At 39.5% G+C, this 27,898-nt stretch overlaps 3 protein-coding genes across 4 annotated transcripts in view; 1 reads left to right on the plus strand and 2 right to left on the minus strand.

The window, feature by feature from the left end:
- Positions 1 to 297: 297 nt before the first annotated feature.
- coq4 (coenzyme Q4 homolog (S. cerevisiae)) lies at positions 298 to 10,388 on the minus strand. The gene is made up of 7 exons (XM_084745791.1): positions 10,334 to 10,388; positions 7,637 to 7,792; positions 4,312 to 4,408; positions 4,019 to 4,121; positions 3,724 to 3,853; positions 3,159 to 3,252; positions 298 to 850 (listed from the first exon to the last, which is right to left on the minus strand). The coding sequence occupies exons 1-7, from the start codon at positions 10,386 to 10,388 to the stop codon at positions 667 to 669; spliced, it is 819 nt and encodes a 272-aa protein (XP_084601917.1). The 3' UTR covers positions 298 to 666.
- The window catches only part of fbxw5 (F-box and WD repeat domain containing 5), a 43,450-nt gene continuing 23,201 nt past the window's right edge, over positions 7,650 to 27,898 (minus strand). The window contains exon 11 of the mRNA XM_084745787.1: positions 7,650 to 7,789. Coding sequence (XP_084601913.1) covers positions 7,762 to 7,789 — 28 coding nt within the window. The 3' untranslated portion in view covers positions 7,650 to 7,761. The remainder of the gene's footprint in view (positions 7,790 to 27,898) is intronic.
- Positions 10,517 to 26,978, plus strand: traf2b (Tnf receptor-associated factor 2b). Of its 2 annotated transcripts, none has more exons than XM_084745790.1 (11): positions 10,517 to 10,651; positions 16,398 to 16,601; positions 18,060 to 18,138; positions 18,361 to 18,459; positions 21,510 to 21,671; positions 21,763 to 21,837; positions 23,217 to 23,291; positions 25,362 to 25,586; positions 25,675 to 25,978; positions 26,232 to 26,380; positions 26,483 to 26,978. In XM_084745790.1, the coding sequence occupies exons 2-11, from the start codon at positions 16,426 to 16,428 to the stop codon at positions 26,699 to 26,701; spliced, it is 1,563 nt and encodes a 520-aa protein (XP_084601916.1). In that variant the 5' UTR covers positions 10,517 to 10,651; positions 16,398 to 16,425; the 3' UTR covers positions 26,702 to 26,978. The 2 variants fall into 2 exon arrangements, with proteins under 2 accessions (XP_084601916.1, XP_084601915.1); XM_084745789.1 differs by lacking the exon at positions 10,517 to 10,651 and adding an exon at positions 10,971 to 11,060.

Here is a 27,898-nt window from a genome sequence, read left to right on the forward strand (position 1 = left end):
CCCTGTTAACACCTCTGAAACTGCTTCTCACCAGTAACATGCTTTTAACTAGAAAAACTAAAGGTTATTTAGTGACACCATTTGGGCAGCGACACAGTTTGACTTCCTGTTGATTATTACTGTGAGGAGTCATATATTTATTTAGATTACAGTATGTGATAGAAAAGTGAGTCAGAAGATAAAAGCAGTGGCTGCACTGATGTGGGGACTTTTTAAAGGCTAACATCTGCTCCCTTCCCACACATCCGTGATGGTGTCCTGCACCTGGTAGCTGTAGGAAATTCACATAATACCAACTTAACAATTGACAAATGAATTGTTTTTATTTATTTCAGTCCTTGATAGAAATACACACAGATGGCAACTGAACGTGACCCACTGAACCAGACCCGCAGCATCAGCGGAGGATAAAAACTTCAACATTTCAATAGAAATTGCTTCATTCAGGATGATTCACATTTCAAAGTTAAACGGTCAGGACGTAGGGAGGGACAAGCCAAAGTTTGCCAAGAGCAGAACTTCTCCACTTCCTCACTAACGATTAACATCCTTGTTAAAAAAAAAACTCCACAGTACACTTTGTTCTTTTTTATTTGTGGTTTGTCCACTAGTAAAAATCCTTTGTCCAGTCACCCCTGAATCATGAATCTTTTCTTCCTGTCTTTCTCAGGTGTTCCTCTTGCTGCTGGCACCGAGTATGACAGGAGGCGGCTCTATGTTGAGCTCTTGTCGGAGGTCTTCCAGGCTCTGCTCCCATCGTCTCTCGTAGAAGACGCTGAGGATGCAGCGGGACCGCCGACCGTTCTGCAGAGCCCAGGGACCCAACGATGTGAGGAGTGTCTGTAGACGGCTGGGAGAAGGCGACACAAGGAAGGAATGTTTCGGCATTGTGCAACAATTATGATCTAATTGTTAATTTCTAATCAACCGCCCACAGCCCAGCGCCCTGAAATCACAGGGAAGTTCAGTTAATGAATGAGGAAGAGTGAATGTTTTACAGAAACGTTTTACAGCCATTGTTCACTGTAACGGCAGGTATGGTAAATAATTGTCAGTGTTTCCTCTTGTCAGTGCTTCAGTTTGCTCAGACTTTTGTTTATTTAGACAAACTGAAACAATTTTTTTTCCTTCTGTATCAGAGTTAGACGTAAAGGTAAATAAAGCAAACGTCTGACCGTAAATCTATTCGCAAAGGTGCAACTCAAGGGTGTGTGCGCTCTACAATTTTTAAATGGGAACAGGAACGGGTGTGTGTGTGCAAAACTTCCCAGAATTTAACTAAAAATTCTTTGATGATAATGCCGTCCTCCACAGACATAACAAAACAATTTTACTGGTATGTCATAAAGCTGTCTGTGGACTGGTACGATCTTATCTTAATCATTTGTAAATCTTCAAAAGACAAAAGCTTACCGGATGTTTGCAATACGTTACTCATTCCTCTCTGACGCAACATTTTGCAGGCTGCATTGTTCTCAGAGTTGAGTAAACTTGTACGGGATGTAGTTACGAGGCAACATTCAGGGCAATTAAAGACCACCAGGCAGAGCTGAAATGATTGGCTGATTAATCAATTAGAATACAAAATAAAATTAACCAGCAACTATGTCTGTAATCGATTTATCGTTAAAATTCTTTAACAAAATAATATTTTTAGTATTTTTTTATGTTTTGGGATTTTTAAAATAAAAGTTAATTGAGAAAATAATTAATTCATCACTAATTAAAACAGGTTGTGCCTAGATGGTATCCCTAGATTTTAAAACTCCACAAGATTTGTCGCAGAGCGCCGGGAAAAGTCCAGCTCGACGTTGATGTGTAGCGCGTCACGCCCGACACACACAGCCACAAGTGTCACTTGTTGATTCCACCAAGCTCAGCGCCACGGTTCTGATCCGTCCTCCGCACGACTGCAAGCCACACCAGCAGCGTTTCAGAAGCATTTCAGCAGTGGAGCGTTTTGCTCGCCTGATTATGTTTTTTTTATTGATTAGGTCCTCATTCCTTGCTCTTCATGCTTCTAAAATGGACAAGCAGGCTACGTGGTTAAATAGTTTCTTTTCTGTCTGTCTTTGTGATCATGAGTCTGCACAGGGTCTATTATTTTGAAAATTAAATAGATTCTCTCTGCTTTTTCTGTGTCTGACTTCCTGCCTGTTCGATCTGCTCTGTGCTAATTGATGCGGCATCTGTGAAAAATAGACCCGGCAAGTATTCGAAGCAGAGACCCACTTCTGGGATGAATGGCTGCGATCAGCTCCAGGTGGTGCAGCCGTAATGCGACGCAGCTGCACCTGGTGGAATTTAAACATCAGTCAGTTTCTGGCTGTCGGTTTCGCCAGCATCCATTGAAAATGAGCCTTATGCTTTGTCCACAGGTGTCTGAACATACCCTTGGTCAACAATGACTTATTATTTTAACCAAACTATGAAAGTTTCCTTGACCTAACGAAACTGGAACTGAAATCTGGAAATAATAGGTCAGTTAGGTCTAGAAATAAAAAGTATACGTTGACTTTTGGTTTCACAGAGGACACAAAGCCCAGTCTCCTGGGAGACAGTCAACCAACCACCATGACCTCCTCCCTACGAGGACCTTGTCCCCTTTTGATACTATGTGACCTCACTTTGTAAAGCCTGTGCTAAATTAAGTGAGCCGAGCTGCAACTAACATTTACTTTTATTATTGATTCATCTGTCAACTGTGTTCATTCTATTTGCTGTCTATAAATGCCAAAAATTTTGAAAAATGCTCATCACAATTTCCCAGAGCCCAAAGTGACATCTTCAAATAGCTTCTTTTGTCCAACCAACCGTCCAAAACTCAAAAACTCTTTAATTACTTCATCAGAAATAACTAAGAAAGGCAGGAAATCCTCACATTTAATAAAGTGGAAGCAGCTTTTTGCTTGATAAAGGCTGAGATGATTAACAAAACAGTTGGCGGTTGATTTTCTTTCGAATGACTAATCGAGATGATTTGTGAAAGTTTCACAAATCATCTACCATCAAGACAAGAAACCAATGGGTTTGTCAGAGGTTTTAGTGAGTCACTCAAACTGGAACTAACTCTTGGTGTGCTACAGGTACTGCTGAATGTCTTGGTAGTCCAGTACTGAGCTGTAGCTGAAAGCCCGGGGAAAACACTCGTGTTGTACCTCATGTTCAGCCGAAGTGGCCCCAACACAGCTCCGAGAGCGCACATGGGGAGCCCAGTCTGAGCGGCTTCGAACCATTTCACTGCCACCTCACCTGAAGAACAAAGAAACATCCAGATCATTCAAGATGAAAGGAGAAGAAAGAACCAAACCATTCAACGGTCGAGTGTGTCGAGATCGAACTCCTCTGATGCAAGTCCTATTTCAAAACATGTTCCCTCTTTTTTTAGAGAAGTCTAAAAAGTTTATGTTCAGGTCAGTGTGAGAGAGAATCAATCCACTACTATGTGATCAGCTCAATAATGCAGGTGAGGTCTTTGAAAAGCAGGAAGAGCGTAAAGGCAGCTGGAAAACCTGGAAGAGATATAATGAAGTTCATGAGAATTTCATTGTTCTGTTGGCTGTCAAACATCTCTGCTCCAGATGTTCCCCTCAGCTGGTTTTCTCTGCCATGCACACATCATCATCTTTTCATTGTACTACTAAAACAGGTTCTATCACGTTTAGGTCTGACTTTGTGTAGGATGGTCATGACCTGAGGTGCAATGGCTGACTCTGAACTCACCCAGCATGTTGGTGGGCATGCCCAGCAAGGTGTGCAGCAAGTCATGCACCTCTCTGTACCTCTGCATGACGTAAGCCAGCTCCTCGTTGTCCACAAACTTTACATCTGCCCTCGAGTCCGGGGTTACATGCTGACACACAAGGAAAGTGAATGCATGAGTGAACGTGAAAGAGAAACGTTGCAGGAGGGATTTCAGGGGAAATGTGTTTACATGATGAAATCGGCAGTAAGAAATGTAAAGCAAGTACGAAACTTTCTGTGTGTGGAGTTTTACAACAATTCAACAGACACTCACATTGTCCTCCAGAAAACGGAGGTATTCTCTTCCAAAAGAGCCGTCAGGCAGGGACGCCATCTTGTTCAGGTCAAGCGTAGACAGCTTGATCCTGGGCCTTTCTCTGCAATAATTGGTCAGACAAAACCAAATTTCATTCACAGGAGAAAAAATGTGACTTAAAAGCACCTAAATATGAATTAGGGCTGGGCAATCTGGGATAAAATTAATATCAGGATCTATTAGGGCCTAAAACTGTCAGATCGCCATCGTCATTTGAGTACTAGTTAGTGAAGATTGTTTGAGGGACTCACGTTAGGATGGTGTAGCCTTCCGGATCGTTTCTCATCCTGTCCCTGAGATTGATTAACGCTAAGTGTCCCGTCGTTTCCCCGAGAACCGCCACCATGTCTGTAGGGAGAGTTTCATGGAATTAATTGATATTAAATGACAATAAAGAGATTTTCCAGACGATAAACCTTCATTTTAACACCTGATGTCTCTAAATTTATGTACATTTCCACTTTAAGATGATCAGCTTTATTACACTGGTAATATACACCGATCAGCCACGATACAGCCTGACTCACCAGATGCACACTGTTGGTATAAGCCCTGCCATTGGTCACTCGCTCCAAGTGACATAGCGGCGCCTGCGTCTACGTTTTCAAAGTTTACAAGAAACAACCAAAAAAAACAAACCCCTGAGCTGCAACCTACATGCTGAAAACAGCAAATTAGCACCTGGGATGCTAATGTAAACAAGCTAACAGCTGTTACCATCATTTTAATGCCAGAGCTCACCTCCTGACGTGCAAATGTTCCACCAAAACAAGTTCCCTCTTAACACTATTTCGCAGCAGCACTGTCGCTGCATTCTGGGCTTGGCGCCGCCCAAGATGTTTGTGATTTGTTTAAAGAAGTGCAAACAAGGCGGGGAGTTTTTCTCCTACAGCAGAATGTGTATGTGTGGAGCCAGACCTTTGTCCAGCGCTGAGTGCTGTGGAGAAACGTCCGGCTATGCGAGACTAGCAACAACATTACAACCATCTGCCTAATATTGTAATGTTGTGTAGGTCCTCCTCCACCAGTAAATCAGCTCCAACGCATCAAGGCATGGACCTAGCACAGCAAACGTGACTTTTCCAGCTACTTGTGCTACAGTAGTCTCTGAGATCGACCATCCTTCACTTCCCACGTGCACTGGGCACCCAAGATCCCTCGGCTTCTTCAGTTGGCCTTCCTTGGTCCACTTTCGTTGGTATGAATCACTGCATACTAGGAACTTCCCACAAGACCTGTTGCTTTAGAGATCCTCTGACCCAGTCTTCAAGCCATCACTGACCGATTCTTTTCCTGATAAACACCTAATATATCGCACCCCATCGCAGGTGTCTTTGCAACAAGTAACAAGAACATTGTGGCTGATCAGTTTACATTTCGTGGCTTGTCAAATTTTTGCACCTTGTCCTAAAATAGAGCATGTTATTTACCTTAAATGTACCTAGGTACTTGATTGAAAGGGGAACTCCACCCATTTTGAACGAGGTTCAGTTTAGTCATCTTGAGGAGTGACTACTCAGCCTGTGAGCATCTGTTCAATGATGTCTGTGCCTTTGAAGGAGAATTTTTTAGGCCTGACAAAATGTCTGAAAATGTTAAGTGGGCTGATGTCAGCTGATTTATCTCAGTTTGGAGTCTGGAATGTTTTAAGAGATAGTCTTTATTTCATGGGGGAGTTGAAAAGGCCTTGTAGTTTACCAGGCAGGAAGGTTCAAACAGAAATAAATGGTTTTATTGTAATTGTGTTTTAATAAGGCATCCAGCATTTCTGGAGATGAACCGATACTAAGGACTGGTATCGGTTGATTTTTAAAGTAAGGAGTCGTTCTTCAAAGACACCTGTTGCCTCTAAACTGAGCATCATATGTGACAGGTGTCTTCCTCCCTGAAAGTTTCGGGGCATTTATTATAATTTGTTTCCAGGACATTGTCGAAGCAAATGCAGTAAACAGATGTCTCCAGGGAACACAAGCCCGTGAATGAGTTACTGTTCTTGAGAAAAGAAAATCAGGTACTGTCCCCCACGGTTGGTATCACTTCATTCTTTCAAGCTCCAATAATCTGAGGCATGTCAAGGACGCAGGCGGGCTGAAGAGGTTTAATCATCATGCTCACATACTTGTTGAATGCTGTAACTTAACAGCAAAGGCCCTTATTTCCTTATTTAGTCTTACAAATCCTCATCTGTGCTACAGGATCTTTAAACACAAAATCTGCACTGAATTATTTAGAGAATTTTACAGAATTTATTACTAAAGAGAGATAAATTTGACAATTAATTCCCACAGCTCATCAATTTACAAACCACATAACAGAATAACCTCTCCAGGTCTGATGAAGTTGTAAATAAATTTTGTTGAATTGAACATGAAAGCTCATTTGCGACTATGGAAATTGCAGTAGACAATAATTGTGCAATAGTTTGTGTTTTTTGTTTATTTTGTGGCCTTCATCAGCCAGCTCCATCTGCTAATAAGGCTGAGATTTTTAGTTTTTTTTTTTTTTAAAAGAAGCTACAGAACAGAAAAAAGTTCTTAAAGGGATAGTTCTCCCAAAAAACGAAAATTCAGTTATTAACTACTGAGCGTCTGGTTGATTTTGTTTCTCGAGTTTCACAGTGTTCAGTTAGAATCTCCCAAACAATGGAAGTGAATGCTGTTTGTGAGATTCTGCAACACCGTTTTCCTGTGAAACTCCAGCAGTGTTTTGTGGATTAAAAAAAAAAAAAAAACTAAACCTGACCTTGAATCAGCATGAGGGTGAGCAGATAATTTCATTTTTGGGCGAACTATCCCTTTAATTAATTCAACTGATTTTGATTTTTGATTGAGAGAGAGAGAGAGAGAGAGAGAGAGAGACTGGGCTGTACTGTGGTATCTTTCTGTTCATGGGAAAGCTTTTTTTTCTTGTGTATTTTTCGGGCTCTGGGAGACACATCCTTATTTTGATAGTAGATAAAGGCAGGAAACGCAGGAAAAGGGAGAGGCAAACCATGGTATGTGTTATAATTAGTCAGCTACCACACCCAATGAGAAGGAATTTTTAATTAAACCAAGGGCAAAACACATTAAAGAGAGGAATCAGGAAACATGGAACGAAAGAACCAAGTTTAATTAAACACTTGAAAGAAACTGGGAAGATCAACTGAATTTGGATTTCTTTTGTTGTTGTTTTCTGTATTTTGTGTCTTTTTTCTTTTGATTAATTTTTATAAAAAACTGTTGTCCACACTCCAACCTAGTAGGGGGTAATAATTCACCTTAATTCTAGCAGCATAGAACGAAAGAGGAAGACAGAGGAGGAAGGAGAAGAAGGAGGAAGAAGAAGAATAAGCCAACTGAAACAATAACAGGAAGCAGCAAGTTACAAGTTCTTAGCACCTTTGAGGGATCATTGCCAAAAAATGTTTGCTCATCCATATATTCTATACATTGCACGCACGACAGGCAGATATATTTTCTGTCCCATAAGTCCAGCATTGGGTTGGCCCTAATAAAAAGTAATATTGCACAGGCCAGCTGAAACAATAACAGAAAACACAGCCTGAGCCCGCCCTGCAGCCCACCTGTGTCTCACCATGTCTGTAGGGATTCTGCAGTGCAGCCACTCCTGACCCCACAGCCAGCAGGGATTTCTGGATGGTGCTGGTCTGGATGTGTCCGGGGTACAGGCCATCGTAACAGCCGTCTGTAAACCCGGTGCTACTGCTGTGCCGCTGGTGGACACACACTGCTGAGACAAAAGTAGAGCAGCATTAATTAGTTAATTATGCAGTTGATATCTGTTTTACTGTCCTCACATTAGGCTTGAACAATTCAGAATAAATATCAAATTATGATTATTTTGACTGATATTGCAACTGTGATTTTAGGGGGAATTATCATTGTTTCCATAATTATTCTCATATTTATTGAAAGCCAAAAAATGGTTATGATGTGATTTTTGCAGGGATGCGTTCCAAGCAAATATTTTTGTCCTGTTTATAGCAAACAAAAACTATATAAATGTGACAGGATGAATGAAATTAGTGATAAATTTGAACCTACTATGTGAAAACCTGCAATACAATAATAAAAAAGTGGGTAGAGTATGATGTGTAGACATTTAACAAATACTGTGTTCCTTCTGATTTGAAAACTGCAGCAGGCCATATCAAGATTTCAATAAAATTTCAATTAATTATTCAGCCCAACCTCACATATTGTTATTATTCTTATTAATGATGCATACAAAAGCAAAAACCTTTGATATTCTATACAGAAGCCAATAAAAATGCAGACGCAATGTGTACACCACTCTCAGAAAGAAACAAAAAAGATCTCCAGAATTAAGTCGCAGTATTTTGTGAAAAAAAGTCTCCAGTTCATAACAGAATAGGTTACTTTAATTAACAGGTTATGGGTTGGCAGGAGGATGGTTTTGATTGTCTCACTCTGATATTCTTGTCCTAGCCTGCCCACTCTTCCTCCTCTGCTGGAGCCTCTTGAGGTCCAGAGAGGTGGAGCAAATTTAACTGTGCAGAAAACACTACTTAGTGCAGCGTCATGTCTGTTTGTGACAGCCTTCCTCCTCCAGGATGTTTTTTTCCTTCCCTTTCCTTTGGGAAATGCCTGTGAGCTGCCCTTTATCTGACGCGGTTACAATTTATGTGAACTATACAATACATAGTGGACACCCTTTTCCTGAAACTGTCTCTCATCCAGAGAGTCCCAGACAGGATTAAGTGTCTATGTGATGGTCTGAAGAGGACACCACCATATCAGCAGAGTACAGAGTAATAACTGCATGTACAGCAGTTGTCTGAAGAGAACTGCAGGAGTCCAGCTGCTGTTTCAAAACACATCTGCTTATCACACATCATGTAACTGCTGTCATGTAACTTCATTTTCTTTGCTAATAAGATCAGATGCTTATTGGTGGAACCTGTAAAATCTTAGGTCAAAAAAGAGCAATTAATTTCCTTCTCTTGAGTTTTACTCAGTTATTGCACACAAGACACGTTAAAAAAGTGACTAAGCTCATCGTTCATTCAAAAAGACATAACTTTATTAACCCTAAAGGAAACTCTTGTGCCAGGGTTCATTTTGTTTGTTTTCTCAATATTTGCTGGGGCTGTTCTGCCTTTATTTGATAGAACAGCTGAAGTGAGGACAGGAAAGGGGGGCAGAGAGTGGGGGAGGAGATGACATGCAGCAAAGGGATGCAGGTGAGAGTCAAACAAAGGCCACTGCAGAGGACTAACAACCTCAGGACAGGGGATGAATGATCTACCAGCTGCAGATTGTTTGTATTTCTTGGCTTTAAAGGCAGAGGAAAATATGTCTATTTAATTATTTATTTTAATTCAGGTTACATATATTTTGCTCTATTTGTGTTTTTTTCATTTACAAAATATAGTTGAACGTTTTATGTTTATGTTATTTTTAGATGACAAAATTCATCATTACACTGTAAAATATCTAAAATATCCTGACTCAAATGCATCTTTGTTACTAGTACTAACCACCTTTAAGGGATCATTGCAAAAAAAAAGTCTGCTCATCTATGTATCCGATATATCGCATGCATGCACTATAGGCTGATATATTGATATCACATTTTCCGTCCCAGAAGTCTAGCACTGAGTTAGCCCAAATAAAAAGTAATATTGCACATGATATGAAAAGTAATATCTCTCATTCTATTGAATGCGATATTTCACATGACGCTGACTATTGCACAAGATAATTAAAAAAAAAAAAAAGCAATACTGCACATAATATTGATATTGGTGATGAGTTGTCTATCCCTTCATACACACTGATGTAACTCATTTCAGTTTCAGGAATATTATTCATAAGTCATTGTTTTAATTTTCAACTACTTCTGCAGCTTACATGTTACATGCCATTATCAGTCCTGTTCAAAATAAATAAACTTTTATTGGTTGACATAGATACAGATTAACACACAGGTCAGTAGTCCGAAAAAAATCGTGAAATAACTTTTCCATCTGACTTCTATCTGGTTATTTATTGATATAAACAGATAAAGCCGACATAAACTAGCTAACAACCAGATAAACCTGCTGATATTCATCTAATATTAGCTCACTGAGCTAGCTTGATAAGTTACCGGTACTGGTATCTCATGCTGACAGCTGGGCTTCGACATGCTTTAATTTCTACATTAAAACAGATAATTTACATCGAGCTGGATACATTTAAAAAGATAATTATAGGTTTCCGCTTTCTCATATAACGCAAATACAGGTACACGTATGGAAACTCATACCTTTGGAGATCAAAACGCATTGGCGTTGATTTAACCGTCGCAAAGGCAGCCACATTATGAACCGCTTCTGCGCATGCGCACTTTATTCTGCATTAGCTTTACACTCCGGGGCAGCCCGTATAGAAGGGCGGCTTTGGCAGTATGTACTACAGAGCGCAGACTGAGTCACTCCGTTCGCCCTCGTTGCCAGAAATAAGGGCACGTAGCACTAAAACTGTAAACACTGCTAAAGGTTGAGCTGCCCTTCGCAGGCGGTGGCGGACGAAGAGTTTCTTTTTCCGTCCGTCGATGTGGACAGTTGGCAATCAAGACGCCAAGGTTAGTCGGCTGATGTGGTGTTTTCTGCTTCTCAGACGACTAGCTCAAGTTAGCAGTTAGCTAACTGCGTACTTGAAACGCTAAACTCAAAAGTAATGTGTAAATCAGACACGGTCTAACTAAGCTAATCAGTTGCTCAAAGTTGCGCAGCTATGAGGAAGTTATGAGTTATCTTATGACTCAAGTGGAATAAAGAAATAACTCTAACTGCAAAGGTTTTAAGTCAGTAGTCAGTACGGAGTTATTAACAGAGTACAGTCATTACTCTTGACTCAGACTCAAATGAACAAGTCTCTCGAGGTTTTATAAGCAGCTTGCCCCCCCCCCCATTCGCATGGGGGTGTAACCATGAATACCAGTGTCTACTCTGTTTGCAAGTTTAACGTCAACAGACAGTTCAGAAAGCTGGGTGAGTAACTATTTTTTGTCTGGTGTCAGTAGTGTCACTGTGAAGTCCATAGCATAGAAATCCGTGGTATAGAAGTGCAGTAGAAATACTGACGAAGAACACGGCGAACAAAGAGGGGGGAGCAGACAGTACAGGCTGCTGTTCAGTCTTCAGATAATTGCTACCAGCTTTGTCTGAGACAATAGTTAGTTAGATAGTTTAGTTGTATCGTATTTTTAAAGACATTGTTGTTGTTGAGAATGCAGCTGTTGTCTGTGTTGGTGATATTTCTTTCATAGACTTGATTGTAAACTTTTCACAACTGTAACTTTTAGTCCATATGTCTGTATGGATGCAGTTAAAAGGCCATGTTTTTCAGCCACAACTAAAGTTAGTGCATATGGATGGTTTTGTGTTATTTAAGTTCTTGTTGTTTTTTGTTTTTTGTTTTTTTGTTTTTTTACACATTTTCAGCTACATTTTGTCAAGATTCAGTTTCAGCATATGGTTTGAACATCAGCTTGCCTGGTTTAATGACTGGCTTTGTAATTGCTAGTCTGGCAGGGTCTCCATGGATACAACTAAACACCAGTTTGGTTGTAATTATTGGCTTGGGTCATTTTCCACTGAAAGTCTGTTTTTCATGTTACCTAACAGACTTACTGTTTCATTTGGACAGGTTTGAACAGGTTACACTTGTGAAATAATCTTAAAGGTTGATTGTGAAATATTGAGCTTTACTACTGCATGTTTAGCAATATGTATTAGTCATGCAGTTTAAAGATGTGTTAATGGATTATGTAAATGTTTACTGAGAACTTTGACAGGAAAGATGGGGTGAGGGAGATGACTAGCAGCACTGGGTTTTCTGAGAAATTAAATGAGAAACTTTCCCGCCTTAACCAGGGGTGTAATTGAGTTTGGTAGTAGCAAGGGGTCAAACAAGATAACTGAATACTGGTTTCTCTGGAAAATTCAGTAAGATAACCAGTATTGCTGTTTCACTCAACATGTGATGGGACTGAAGTTCAGTGTTTGGAAACATTAATTTTAATGATAAATATACTCAAAAATGATTCATCAACATTATTTAGTCTTGTTAGAAAGGCTTACAAATGGTCAGTTAAGGGTTTGCCAAAATAAAATGCTTCAAACAAAAAATGCTGAGTAATGTCATCTTAAAAGTGTCATCTTATAAGTTTGGCTTTAGCTTGATAATCTTACCTTAGCACAACTGCTTTGAAATGTTTATTGAACAAAATAGAAAAACATACCAAGTAGTATGAGTGTTACTGAAAAGTTTATATTTATTATTACTCATAGCTACAAAAAGTTATTACTTTGGACAAATAAGCTTAAAAAATGATGCAGTATTATTTTGTCTTGTTAGAAAGGCTAACAAAATGTTAATATAAACAGCACAACTTTCAAATGTTTATTAAAATAAGTAGAAAAGTCACAAAAATGATGCATTCCTTGAATAACTGTATCTTATCAACTGAAAATATTTATTAAATGAATAGAAAAATTTCCAGGAAGGGTGAGTGTCACTGGAAAGATAAGAGTGTAGCTTTAATGTTTACTGGTCTTACTAGTGGCTGCTCATGCATTTCTTGTAATTCACTTGTGATAATTCAAGTCTCATGACGAGCATGACGATCTAGTTTTTAGTCTAATGGTCATGAGAATTTGACCAGAAGATCATTATGAAAAAGACATGTAGAGGGAATCTTCTGTTGTGAGTTTCAGTCGTCATATGGTGAGTGAAATGGATTTGTGGGTAATGATAACCTTAAATTTGCAGTTTCATTTATTTTTTTAGGTTTTGAACAAGCAGGCATTTGAAGTCTCACTTCCCAGCCTCCATACTAGGTCAGGAGAAACCCTGTGGCTGAAATTGAGATCACCAAAAAAAAGAGTCTTCTGTTATTTCCTACTTTTAAGCCACGTCAACAAAAAGTCCATTAAGCTGTCATAATCAGCAAAAGCTCAGTGGGAAGCCTGTCTCAGTCCCTGTGCCAAACTGTTAGTTTGCACAATTTCAACACACTCACCTCAGTGTCCTTCTGCAAGATTATGAGTGTGTTTATTGAGCTATAAATGCAATGTGGGTATTTACCTCCACCTAGTGTATAAAGATAGCTTTGTAGCCCTTGGTCAGTATTAGGAAAAAGCTGAGCTGGATCCTTTGGTTGTCTGTTTTTGTGATCAGCATTTGGATTTACACTGACTTCAAATTTGTTCATGGAGTTGTTCTTGCAAAAGAAGTGCTTTGACTCAAGGAAATGAATGGGTGGAGACTGCTCAAAGCTATTTGGCTTTTATACTTATACAAAGTACAAGAGTTCAAACCTGATAAACTGCATGTTATTGACCTTTAGTCAAATGCAAGCAGGCAAAAGTATCTCAAAGGTAATCATGCTGGGACATGCAAAGCTGCAGTCTGTTCATACTCTTTGCAGAGCTCCACGAGGCATTTGCATTAACTATACATTAACACATTGTACTTCCATGCACAGACAGAGTACGCCATTTTCAGCAGCTGTGTGTAACAGCAAATCCAGTTATACACTGTGACAGACAACAAACAGGTGTGCATATTTACTGAGGGAGTATTTCAGTGTAACATGACATCTCATGTGGGAAAAACACTCCCCTCTCATTTTCCCATAGGGGACTTTCAATAATAAATTGTGCAGCCAGCTATATTAAACATTTATGGAACAAACATTTATAAAAGGAAGTACTTGTGGGAAAGTTTTCTTGTACAAATGTAGTTCCCACCATAACCATGGTGCTACGGTTAGTACAAGCTGTTCAGACTCAGTGACTGAATTCAGAACCCCCATGTAATCTGATAACACAACCAGCATTGTGTGTTAGGAGGAAGCTGGTGATAAAGAGATATCCAGTTGTTGTTTTTCTCTCCACTGCACGCATTACTAGCCAAGGACAACTTAAAGAGACAGTGCGCCCTAAAATCAAAAGTGAATATTTTTTTCTCTTACCTGTTTATCCATCTTGATAGTTTTGACATGAGTTGCCTAGGTTTGGAGATATGTACCAGAAAATACATTAAAAAATGTCTCTTCCCAGAAATCATGACTTGGTTACTCAAGATAATCCAGACACCTTTTCGTGAGCCGTCTTTTTGCCGGTATTACACAAAGTTGTCCAGCGGAAGAAAATATAAATGGGCAAAATATCCAGTGGGAAATGTGCCAAATAAACCATAGAAAATATCTAGAATAAAATTAGCATATTTTAAAACAATTTAAGTGAATTGTGTCCTGCAAGAATGACAGTAACTGACACATCTGGCAGAGTGGGATTATCCACAGTACTAAAAGGAGCATTGAGGGCTTTAATTGAGACATTTTAAATTAGCATTTAATGTTTTGTTTTGTTATATATATGTAGGGCTTGGTATCGTTCAAAACATATATCTGGCGTATATGGCTGGTATTGTGGAATATTAACAGCCATACTAGCCATCAAACAAATACTCTAGTGCCATCTCTGGTTGTGAGCAGTTTCTCATGACTTTCTTTCTACCAAGCTACATCCGCCAGCTGCATCACCGCGCAGAAACAAGCATGCATCTACTCATGAACGAGAAGCTCGTGCTCCTGACAATGCGGGATGTAAACATAGTGCCGTCCTCCTTTGCTGAGCTGTAATCGCTCTTCCATGTATTTTTGATTTTTGGGGTGAACTATCCCTTTAAGCTGTGTAGAAGTTCATAGACTTTTGCACCAGTTGTGAAACTTTCATTTTCTGACCAGTAGAGGTCAGCATAACAATTCTTATTCTACCAGAAAAGACGACATACAAGTTTTCCTCCTCGCGCCAAGCATCACTAAGGCAACGTATTGTTTAATCAGATGGGATAAATCTGCAGACTCCTGGGATCCCATTGATTCTGTGCAGAGACAACACACCTGCATGGACATCTAAAAACATCAGTGACTGTCTTCAGGTTGCCACAGTGTCATGATTGCTCTTTCCAGCAGATGGCACAAAAGGAATATTCACATAATAAACATAGCAACTTTAAATGGTTCCATTTTAAATTTTGCTCCTTGTAAAGTACATATACAACACAACCAAAGGCTTTTAGTAATAATATTGCGACCACACCAACTTTGATCCATTGTGCATTGGGTTGCAATCTGTGCATTGTGGACCAAGGATGCAGCCTTTGCCTGAATCCTAAAGGGCAGCCATGGTGATCTGTTGTGTTTGTGATAGGTTGCATTAGGGCTGCACATCCAAATCGCAGTGTGGCCAAATGCAATATCCAAATTGCAGAAGCTGCAAAATTGTGTTAAAAAACAATGTTACAGTTAAGTACTGTAGTGCTGCAGGATGTCCAGACCTAAAAGTCCTCTTGTACAGATTTAATAAAACATGCTTGTTTGGTACAGACCTCAACAAATGTCACATCATCATGATTTCAATATATTTTTTTAAAGTTATAATTAAAATTGCGATGCAGAAATTATAATTCCCGTTAATCGTATTGCATATTGCCATCACAAATCATTCAAAATAATTGCAATATGATTTTTTTTTACCATATTGTGCAGCCCTCGTTTGCATGATGTTAAATTAATTGTTATTGATATGTACAGAAAAAGAGTTGGACTAGACTGGTGCAAACTTAGTGCATTTAAGTAACTCAGATACTGGGAAAGCCCAGCATCAACGTTTTTTCTTCACTTACACTCTACCCACAGTGTCAACGTTCTTGAAAAAATAAACCAGATAAGACTGTCACCAGTATGTCGGTTTTCTGATATAGATATGTTTTACTTCAGTGCAATACACCCCTGATTAGATAAGGCAAGCATTCTGGGAAGGCGTGCCATTTGACCACAGTTGCACGCAGGTTCCAGTGTAGTCTCAACAGTCCCATATTTCATGCAAAAACATTTCCATTGGAGATAGTATGAGTTTTGCATATTATTTGCCTGTGTCCTCAGGCTGTGGCATATAAAACGTGTTAGAGGCTGCAGCAGCCAAACTTGAGACGGTCAAGATGGCTGACTCACTCAGTTTCACAACGATGAATCAACCTTAATCTGTCACTGTGCAATGAGTCACTTAAAGGCTTGGAGTGGAGATCATATTCTACTTTTAGTAGAGTTGCTTCATTTCACATGTGCCGACACTTCACCTGTAATTGCTTACTGGTGTGTCAGAGTTATACTCATTGGAAATGTTCAGTAATTATCTGTTATCATTATATCAGGGAAAACACAAAACATGATTGATGTGCTGTCAGTTTCCATTGCGCAAGTTTGTTTACTCTTGTTTGGCTGTTGAATGTTTGCTATGTGTGGTATTGGTTCGCAGGGTAAAGGCACCAGATTGATGGAGAAGAATGGCACGAATTTCGTTGGACTGCCCCACTTCTTTACCAGGGATACCCCTCAGTGTGCTGTCAGTGCCCATGGAAGATAAATACAAATGTCAGCGGTGTCACCAGGTCCTGAGGAAGCCTGTTCAGGCTCAGTGCGGCCACAGATTTTGCGTTCACTGCTTTAAACAGCTCACAAGGTAGACTGGAGGTCGTCAAGACCACCCACAGCTGTGTGAAATGCAAATCCCTGTCATGCATTCCCTCTTATTGGACATGCTTCAGCACAGCCTGTTTTCATTTTCTCTGCTCGCCTCTGGAATTCTTTGCACCCGAGATAAATAATTTTACGCAAAGTCATCCCTCACATGACTGAAATCAGTAAATCACAAGGACCTGACCATGCTGACTCATTCTGAAGGTCTCACTGTTTTCTTTGTTCTGTCACTGACTTACAGCTTGTGTATGTTTCCGTTGTGAATGCATTATGAATAAACTGGTGTGTCACTTTATGTCTAATGATACTTACCCAGTATAATTAAACATAAGGTGGCGATACAGGGAAATAAATCATTTTAACAACTATACATAAACCAAAATACAACAAAATATATTAAACTAAACATAACAAGTATATACTGGAGTCTCAGTTCACTAATCTTCCACTATTCACACAAAAACAAAGAGCACTTGTGAAGTTTATATTTGCACACGTCACATGTTCATGGTCTGAAAACCCCGAGAGGCAGTGGTGTGTGAATTTCAGTACATGTGAAAAGCTGTTTCACATGTAGCTAACTTTAACCTTCGCACAAAACCACATGTGAAATGTTCTTTAAAGATCATTTCATGTGACCTGTTTGAAACCCACCACCACCTATTCATGAGAATTTATCACGTTCAATTATAATTTTCACATGTTCTTTTTGTTTGTGTGTGTGTGTTTTTGATTTTCTTGTCCTCAACTTTGCAAAAGCTAATAAATTTTCTTGTGAATTTCTCCTCACCTTGAAGGGATAGTTCAGATAATTCGAAGTGGGGTTGTATGATGTATCAGTCAGTGTTTTACCTACGTGTACTGCTGCGGACAGGGTCAGCAGCAAAACATATATAGGCCACCTAAAAAAATCAAAGTGTTTGTTCGTTTGTTTGTTCGTTTGTTTTCTTAATTTGAGACTAAGTTTGCCAAAAGAGTCTGGTCGGTTTGGTGAGAGCTATATTTGGCTTATATAATGGTGGCTTCCCATAAGAAAAGTCTATCTGATGGCAAGGTAAAGCATTGAAAATATTGTTATTATTATATTATAAACATAGGTTACACTTAAACTGGTAATATTATTTTTTTTATGTGGCTAAAATATGTTTTGCTGCTGACATTGTCCAGAGACGTTCACTGCTTAGCTTCCACGCTGGTGCTTGACCATTATCCACTGACTATGGATAAACACTAACAACCTCACTTCAGATAATCCGAACTATCCCTTTAAGGAGGCTGCAGATCACAGCTTTCTCTGCTGTTGTTTCAATTAATGATTCGTCTACTTCAGTTGTGGTTTGTTTTGGTCAGCAGGAAATTGTTGCTGACTGTTGGCACCATCAGCATTTTTTTTTTTCTTTCCCCTTTTTTTGTAAAAGTAAAAACCTGTTTTGTTTGTTAGTTCTGGACCAAAGCCATGTGAAGCGTGCCGCCAAGAGGAAATATATGAGGAGCCAATTTCCATTCTAAATAGCAATGAGGTAAGTTACCAAGTATGAAGTTTACAGCCAGCAGTGTTATACTCTGAGACATCTTTCTTCTAACTGCACACCACCCACACTTTGTTTTAAAGGAAAATATATGACTGTGGTCTGGTGGGAGTTTCCTCCCCCACAGATTCACAATGCAGCCCATTATGTTTATTTTCTATGGTAGGTGGCTTTGAGCTCACTGAGCTGTGATCCTTTTTCCTCCCCCACCAGGTATTTCCAGACAATGCTGCAGGGCGGGAAATCGCCAGTCTGCCAGCAAGATGTCTAAATCAGGGCTGTTCGTGGACAGGCTCGATAAAAGAGTATGAGGTGAAGTATAGATTTTGTTCATTTTTATTGTATAATTTTGTTTTATTTAACTCGGGTGGGTGTGTTCAATGTGTTCTACTTGTTTCTGCCTGCTCCATAGTAACCAGTTGTCAGTTACTACACCCAAGCATTTTTCAAAATCTTTCATAAACATAAGTATCCACACAGAGTGTGCCTTGACATACTTTGCATTCCCGGGTCATGTTGTTTTTTCCCTTCAAGCATACAGCTCCAACTGTATGAACTGTGTGTTCGTGCTCTTGAGCAGCAGCTCAAGCTGAGCTGAAGTGAAACCAGTATACGGGTGGAAAGTCCCCACGTTACCACACGAACTCTGTTAACTCACTGGGAAAGTACCATGGCACAAAAAGCTATTTAACCCATGATTAGATTGGTGAAGGGCTAGACTGACCATTAAAGGATAATGAAACTAGCTTTTTAAGGATTAGGTTTCACCAGATCAAAAAGGAACTGCTGAATTTACTCTTGGCTGTGAAACATAGAACAGAAATGAGTATAGACAATGAATCACACAGACTGTGACTTGTGAAGTCACACAAAAGCCCCTTTAGTCTCAGAAAAGCTGTTTGTGTTCTTCTGTGTTTGAATGTCTACAGGTTTTGTTTCTACTACAAACACGTCTGTGTGGGGTGAGGGAGTTTGTTTATTAAAGTCTGTGGGAAGATGTACAGGAAATGCGAACGTGGCTTGATGGCAGGAAATGTTTAAAATGAGAACACGAGGCTGATGACTCGGAGATTACTTTGCATGCTTTGCAGATGTGACTGACTGACTGGTTGGCTCGCTGGTTAACCCTCGTGTTTTCCATGTGCTTTCTTTCCGCGACAGTGGGATCAACGTCGGTTAAATTTTAATTTAAGCGCTGAAGAGATGATTACTATGCTGTGTGATTCTCTCACATATTTGTGTGAGCAGTTGTGGGCTGCTGTCTTAGTCACTGGTGTTTGGAAAATGCTGCGCCACCGTTAGCTAGCAAAACACACCCAAAATGAGGTCTGGCGAAGTTGGAAAAATAGACTAAACGTGGTGTGTGAGTGTCGTGGTGAGGACAGGGATGTGCCTGTTACAGATGAGTCATATCTGGACTGGTTATTCGGTTCGAGATTTACAGTCAAAGCGAAAGACAGGCTAACCTACCTTGTTGTTCCTGCTCTGTGACTCCATGCGTGCTGCCCGTAGTCAAAATGAAAGAAAATAACTTCCAGGTTGTCAAACTCCGCCTCTCGGAAGCCCCGCCCTTTCCGTTTCCCGGCAAATTTTAAAAATTAAATGCCGTTTTTATTTAGATTATCTTCACATCTTTAAATTAAAAACAACTTTTTATGTCTGTTTTTGTTATTAAATCAATAAAAAAACATTTTACTTCCTCAATGTATTGTTTTGTTTCCACTTTTTCTTGTTGTGCTTCTGTTTTTGTACTTTTATTTCCTCATGTTCGCATCATGTGACATATTTTTGTCTGAATTCTTTTTTGTCAGTACATTATTCGTGTTTTAAAGATTGTATAGTACAAATACTTAAATTGTTTATCTCAGAATATTTCTAATGATTGGGTTACAGGGAAAAAAACCATCACATCAATAATTACACAATCGCAGAATTCTGTTTACTTATTATTACACAGCTTTATTAAATACTTGATTCTGATTGGTGGGATTGTTGGGATGAAGAACAGGCTGTTGTAGACGCGGTTCTGATCATAGACTGAGATGCAATAAAATAATTTGTAAATCCACAGAATTATCTTAAAATTAATATTTTGCGTCACATTCATGATTTTTTTTTTTTTTTGGAAGTAACCATCAGGATGACTGAATTCTTGCGTCGCCCCGTCTGAGTGTATTTTATCTGTTCACTGTATGCTGTCCCTTACTTATCACTTTCATAGCGCAGGTGTGGGGGAGAATGGCGGCCGCAGCGTGATAAAGCTCCCACGAAAATAATCGATAAAACTTTGAACTAAGAAAGAAGACTCAAGGAATGGATCTACACTCAGGAACAACAACAGAGTCCAACGAATCAAAGCCAAAAGAAGAACCAAATTCAAATTTGGTGTTCACCGTGGCAGAGAAAAGCAAGATGCAGCAAGTGTTTGCAGACTTGAAAGAAATCAAACGACACTAAAGAAACTAAAGAAACCAAAGAAGATCAAAGAACTTAAACACTTTGGACAAGATATGAACAGGATATTAAAAAAATTCTGCAACAAACAGCAGACTGAAAAGAAGTCAAACCAAAGGAACCAAAGAAAATCAAACGAAACTAAAGAAACCAAGGAAAATCAAAGACCTCAAAGACTTTGAAGAAGATACAAACAGGATATTAAAACAATTCTGCAACAAACATCAAAGAATCAAAGAACTCCAAGACCTTAAAGACTTTCGAAAAGTTGCGAACAGGATATTAGAACAATTCTGCAACAAACATCAGATTTGAAATAAATCAAATGAAACTAAAGAAACCAAAGAACTCCAAGACCTTAAAGACTTTCGAGAAGATGCGGATGGGACATTGGGAAAATTCTGCAACAAACAGCAGACTTGCATAAGAAGAAGCATGTGGACCAGCTACAGACGCGTGAGTGAGCTTGATGATGCTAAATACATAGAGCTTAAATGTCAATCATATAATTAAACGGGCGTACTATGCTGAACTTTGGCGTTGTGCATCTGATGAATGGTTGTGTAAAAAGGAAACTTGTTTTTCAACATTTTTTTCAACTGTCATTACGAACTGAAGCGCAGATTCTCATGAACAGTAAGGTGTGTCAGCTTTTTGCAAACATTTTTCACACAAACAAGGGTGTGTTATCCCTCACAAAAAGCTTTCAGATGGTTGGAAGGTTTTCTATGACCTGTTTTGTTCATCTACCATATAATCTCCTTTATGTTCAAACAGATGTGACGTGAACACACCCTAAAGCACATCTGTCTTTCTTTGACAGTGTCTCAAAACAAACGGCGACCAACAGACGCACCTGCTCCGACCGTGAATGTAGTAATAATAATAAACCTGTCTTTCATTGTCAGGCCCAGCATGAAGGTCGCTGTCAGTTCGAGCGGGTTCTGTGCGAGGCCTGCCAAACCTTAATCCTCCTGTCGGAGAAGGACAGGCACAACGAGAGAGAATGTGAAGCGAGGACGCTCAACTGTAAATACTGCAAAATGACCTTCAACTTTAAGGACATCAAGGTGAGCGATAAGAGTTTTATCGCGTGTGAAGCAGCTGCTGGTTGTGTCTGCATAAATGAACCCAAAATAACGTTGTCGTGGTGAATTTTAGGCCCATGATGAGATCTGTCTCAAGTTTCCTCTGCAATGCAAAGACTGTGGCAAGAAGAAGATCCCAAGAGAAAAGGTTTGAGCCGTCCCTCAAATTAATCTTTAATTTTCCATATTAGTTCATTATTAAGGAGTGTTACAATACAAAAACTCCACGGTGCGATATTTAAGTGACAACTTAAAAAAGTCCTTTTATTAAATAATAAATCTGCAGCATTTTTGTTCATATTAAAATTCATTTATCGTTTTACCCTCAAGTGTTTCTGCTTTCCTTGTTTAATGAAATAAAAGTAGCCAGTTGTGACCTGAGCATGTGCAAAAAAAAGAAATTGGTATGAACAGCTGCAAAACCACAAGAATGCAGCAATCAGTAGCAATATGGTATTGAGACATTTTTATTATGATATTTTAGATGTTATAACGTCTCCAGTGGAAATGGCAGTATCCTGTCTAAACAAAGGCTCATAGATGTTTTTATTTGTCTTAAAAATAAAGTTATTAAGGGACTATCTTTATACTAAAGCTTTGCGTAAAATATTCACCGAATAGGCTAATCCCACGTGTAGCATTTATACCCTGAGCAAATGTGCAACAAATTAAAATTATATTAAATTATTAAAAAACATTTTACATTTGACAAACTTTTAGTCTGGCTTTTAGTTGAACTTTATTTATTGTCCATTTATTTTTGAATTTTAGTCTGTTTTATTAGTTGGTCTATCATTTTACTTTATCTGTTATTATTAACTTATTTATCTTTTATTCTCTGTATTGTTTTCCTTTTAATACCCCTTTTATTGTTTTGTTTTACTAATTTCGATCCATATCTTTTAGTATTTTATTATTTTAACTTTATCTTGACCCTTCCCTTACTTTTCATCTACTGTTTGGAGTTTGGATTTACTTATACTGTTAAGAGTTTTTATCCTGCCTCTCCGTTTGTTCAGCTTCTATTTTTAATGAGCGCTGCTCTTCTTTTAGCGCCTTATCTCTAACAGAGCCTTTGCTCTGAGTGGGGTCGGGGTTTGGCGGTCATTGTTCTATTGTGTGAAGCACTTTGTGTTGCGTTTTGTATGTATGAAAAGTGCATGTAAATAAAGCCTGATAGGTCAATTGAGCAGCTATCCAAAGGGTCCAAAGTACATTCACAGTGCTCTGAAAACACAAGAACATACAAGTTAAAAGTATATAAATATAAATAAATAAATAAATAAATAAATGTACCATTAACCTAGATTCATGTCAGTTCCACAATTTGATCGATCAGCAGTGAAAGGCTTCTTTCTAATTGAGGTTTTTTTTTAGGAAACGGTGCCTCAGAATTCCCTTTATGACCACTTAAGTTTCTTTCTGAGAATGCTGAACCTCACTTTCATTTCTCTCTTTGAGTTGATGCAATCTCCTGGCGCCGTTTCACTGACTGTTAATGTTTGTTCTTGTTCACTCTTCCTGCAGTTCAGCGACCACAGCAGGTCCTGTGTTAAGTCAAAGAGTGCCTGTCCATTCAATGAAGTGGGCTGTAAATCTGTGGTATGTAATCTAATCGGATACAAAGGTTTCATTGTGTTGTTTTGTACTAAAGTGGGTCGACAAAGATGTTGATGCAAGTTTCGTGTTTTCAAGATATTTTCAAAAGTTTGTTATTTTGAGAAATAAAGGTATTCATTAATAGATTAATACCATTCTCATGTCTGTACAGTAAACACAAAGCTACAGGAGACAGTTAGCTTAGCTTAGCTTTCCAGCGCGTTTGTGGTCCTGAAATGTGACACATCAGGAAAAAACAAAAGGCAAATTTTGCGTTTAAAAAAAACGTGCTAAATGTGGTGCAAAAACGGTTTTGGTGAGATGTAGAGGTGCTGGATTCGCATAATCACAGAAAATCCATCCTGGCTGGCTTCAAGTTAACTATTTGTGTCTGCAACAAAAGTGGTGCAGCCGGTCAGCGTCCTCAGAGGGACGACTGCCAGCTACAGGTGTGGATTTAGGTGCGCTGACAGCGAGAAGCGTCCATGGAATCAACTTGTTTTGAACAAACGATGGCAGCTTCTGAAGAGGTTAGCGTAGATATCTTGATGGCATCACTTATATCAGAACTGGAGAGAATTTCTTCATTGAACAAAGAGCACAGAACAACACTGGAGGCTTTTCTCAATGGCAAAGATGTTTTCGCTCTTCTACCGACCGGTGCCGGCAAGACTCTTGATCCGATTGGCTGAAGTTAGCCTGCGTTAGACGACTTCCCAGATGGTCCTGCTTAACAAAAAAATCTTTTGTGTCAGGTTACGGTGCTGGCAGTTGTGCTTTTTAAACTCTGGACAGATCCAGGCTAGCTGTTTCCGTCTGCTTCCAGTCTTTATGCTAAGCTAAGCTACGTGCTTTCTGGCGGTAGCTTTATATTTATATTTTTACAGACATGTGAATGGTGTCAGTGTTTTCATTTAACTCTCAGTAAGAAAGCTAATAAACATTTTTCCCAAAACGTTGAACTACCCCTTTAACAAACTGCACTTAAATAACTCACTGAAGGTATAAAATATCAAGACAGTGCTGTACAGAAATGACAAACCTTGCTGTCCTTTACTTTTTAACTGTAAAATGTCCTTCTGAGTTTCATATCTTCATTGATAAAATATGATTAAAATATATTTAAAATATATTTTCTCAGTTACCTTCTTCTCACGATCACTGAGGTCAAACATAAACACATAACTTTCTTAGAACAGTTTTTCACATGACAGACTCTCACTGGTCTGTTTCTGTCTGAAGTGGGTTCAGGTCAGTTGGAAAAATGTTGACGTCACTCACTTAAGTGCACCAATCAGGATTAAGCTTTATTTAAACCGAATGTTCAAACACTGACGACAGCTGAGGGATTGTTTGCTTCTGTTGCCGTGGCACCCACACGGCCCGGATGACGCAGATTAGATATTAATAAATATTTCCTAAGGATGTTTTTTTTTTTTTTTTAACCACTGTTGCTCAGTTAGTCTTGAATATTTGTTGTTAGAGTTGAAGCCAGGTTTTCAGTGAATCCTTATCAGAAGTGTTCACAGTCGGTTGTTATGTAGTTAATGATTGATAAGTTCTTACTCTGCCTCTTTCAATGTAAATAAACCATAAAAGCTTTTGTCAGGCTGAAACAGATGGACACAGCTTTACAACCCACAAAACCGACAGCACCGAGCAGCTCGGCAAATATTTACCCCAGATAAAAATCTGTCATCTGGCTGCACTATTAATTATGGAAGCACATGTCTGCTAATGTGAATGGAAAAAGAAAATCCTGTTAGTCATTATGATGAGGAACTTTTCTCAAAAATGATGATATGCTTATCCCAAAACAATGAGTTAGTATCTAAAAATAATGAGTTACTCTCCCCAAAAAAGAATATTTCCCAAAAATAATGATTTATGATCTCAAAATAATGACTTAATGTCCCAAAATTATGAGTTAACATTGAGTTAGATACTATTTCAGTATTTTAACTAATTTTTACTAAGTCATTATCACACAGCAGGCTCAGAAAAACTCTTTATGTTTTAAGTTTTCAGCCCAGATTACGGCCGCGGCTAATTCAGCTCTGTTGTGTTTCTCAGATAGAGAACGGGAAGCTCAGCGACCATGAGCACAACAGCACCATGGAGCACTTGCGTCTGCTGCTGTCCATGGTGCTGTCCCTGGCTCGGACGCGTGCCGACACTTCCGGTCCCGGGGAGTGGCAGGAGGACTCTGGTCTGGGTCTGTACAGGGCTCCTGAGGAGGGGGTCAACATGGCCGCTGGAGCCGCGGCCTCTGTGCAGTCTGTGGACTTGGAGAAAAAGGTGAGACTCGGGTGGATTGTGGCTGGATGTTTACAGTCAGCTGTTCTGAATGAGGATCTAAATGTATTCGTTGCCGTTTCTTGGACAGGTGAACGCTTTAGAAAACATCGTGTGCGTCCTGAACCGAGAGGTGGAGCGCAGTTCGGTCACGTTGGAGGCTTTCTCGCACCAGCACCGTTTAGACCAGGAGAAAATCGAAAACCTCTCCAATAAAGTGCGCCAGCTGGAGCGGACCATCACGATGAGAGACCTGCAGCTGTCCGAGACCGAACAGCTGGTGCGAGAGCTGCAATTCTGCACCTATGACGGGATATTTGTGTGGAAAATTTCTGACTTCTCACGCCGCAGGCAGGATGCTGTGGCCGGTCGAACACCTGCGATGTTCTCTCCAGGTGAGACGAAAGATTAAATCACCACCCATCCTGCATTTCAAAGCCCTTTTTATGTGATGAAAAGTTAGTTTTGAACTTGAGTGAGCTAAGATCATGTGGTTTGTGTGATTTAACTCCTGGCATGTGGACGAGGGAAATTCCACTTCCCTTCACCTTTGTTGTCTTTCAGGGAGTGATCGAGTTACTCCCGTTCTCACATGACACTGATTTTAGGCTCCGTTTACATTCTGGGTTCTTCTTTTTCTCCTCGCAGCGTTTTACTCCAGCAAATACGGATACAAAATGTGTCTGCGTCTGTATCTGAACGGCGACGGGACGGGGAGAGGAACGCACCTTTCGCTGTTCTTTGTCGTCATGAGGGGCAAGTGCGACGCTCTGCTCAAATGGCCGTTCAGTCAGAAGGTAAGAAGACCTGTAAAATGATGTTTACAAGCATTTTAATCCACAAATAAATAGAAAAAAAAACAAAAACAAACTCCCCTTCTCCCTTTCTTGTTCCTCCAGGTGACTCTGATGCTCTTGGATCAAAACAACAGGGAGCACATCATCGATGCTTTCCGCCCCGACGTCACCTCCACCTCGTTTCAGCAGCCGATCAGTGAGATGAACATCGCCAGCGGCTGCCCGCTCTTCTGTCCGCTGGCTAAACTGGCCGGCAAGAGCCCATATCTGAGAGATGATACGATTTTCATCAAAGCCATCGTCGACCTTACCGGCTTATAGGGTGTGCTGTGGAAGTTACACCAAAGCAAGAAAGTAGAAAAGTTAACTATTATTAATAATATAACAATAATAATAATAATTATAATATTATATATATATATATATATTATTATCATATCTACACTACATGAATGTCATCAAGACGTTCTTGGGAGGGTCACATGACTGAAATTTAAGGGTGTGTGAGGAGGCTTTCACATCAGGGACCCAGGCCCAGATCAGGGTTATTATAGTTCACTAAAACTAAAACCATTAAAATAAAAATAAAAACGAAAAAATAACTGAAACTAATCAAAATAGATTAAAAATATACAGAAAATGTCTAGTTTTTGTCAGTTTGGTAAAAGTTTTTCAACACAACAAGCATGAGGAGGCGTCGGTGCACGTTTTCTGACACAGAGATGTCATAATGTGAATCAACTGCCGTCACAAAGCGTTGTTTGTGTTTTAATATAAATCCTGAACTTATTAAATCTCGCTCCTGACAAACATTTCACTTATTATAATAAAAAAACAAAAACTAAACATTTTAAACAATCAAAACTAAACTGAAACTAATCAAAAATGAAATAAAAAATTTAAAAAACGATGAAATACACAAAGCTATAATAACCCTGGCTGGGATCCGTGCACGTTTGACACCAAAGTCCAGTTCGTTTGATTTGTGTAAACACTGTGTACTGACCCGTACTCGGGCACGGACTTTTACTCCGTGCCCGAGTCCGCTCACAAAGGCAAGGACAAGGTGGTCTTGAGTACAGTTAGTAAGTACTCAGGTACGGTTCGCACCAGGTTTGAAAACCATCGCACCAAAACAAGGAAGTGGACTGCTGCTGGGATCCTGTGACTGGGGGGGGCAGGTGTAACATTACTGATGTGAAAGCTGAGCAATCGTACCTGATACGAAAACACCCTAAATCTATAATCGATACGGGCATCCATCTTTAGCGCATAAATTAACCTGACCGACAGGAGTCAGTGTTGGAGGAACTGCCGTGTCACACCTGCGCTTCAAACTTTCACTTTCCATTTCTGTTACATTTTTATAATGCGACTGTTAGCAGAAATAAAAAGCCGTCAGCAGGTGTTAAGGAGAATAAAAGCTTTTAAGATTAAAGGAGTAGTTCACCCCAAAAATGAAAATTCAGTTACGGCCTTCTCAGCCTCCTGCTGATTGAAGTTCGGGTTTATTTTGTA

The sequence above is a fragment of the Lutjanus erythropterus genome, chromosome 20, assembly GCF_056507025.1.
Source record: "Lutjanus erythropterus isolate fLutEry1 chromosome 20, fLutEry1.hap2, whole genome shotgun sequence".
Taxonomy (NCBI): Eukaryota; Metazoa; Chordata; class Actinopteri; order Lutjaniformes; family Lutjanidae; genus Lutjanus; species Lutjanus erythropterus.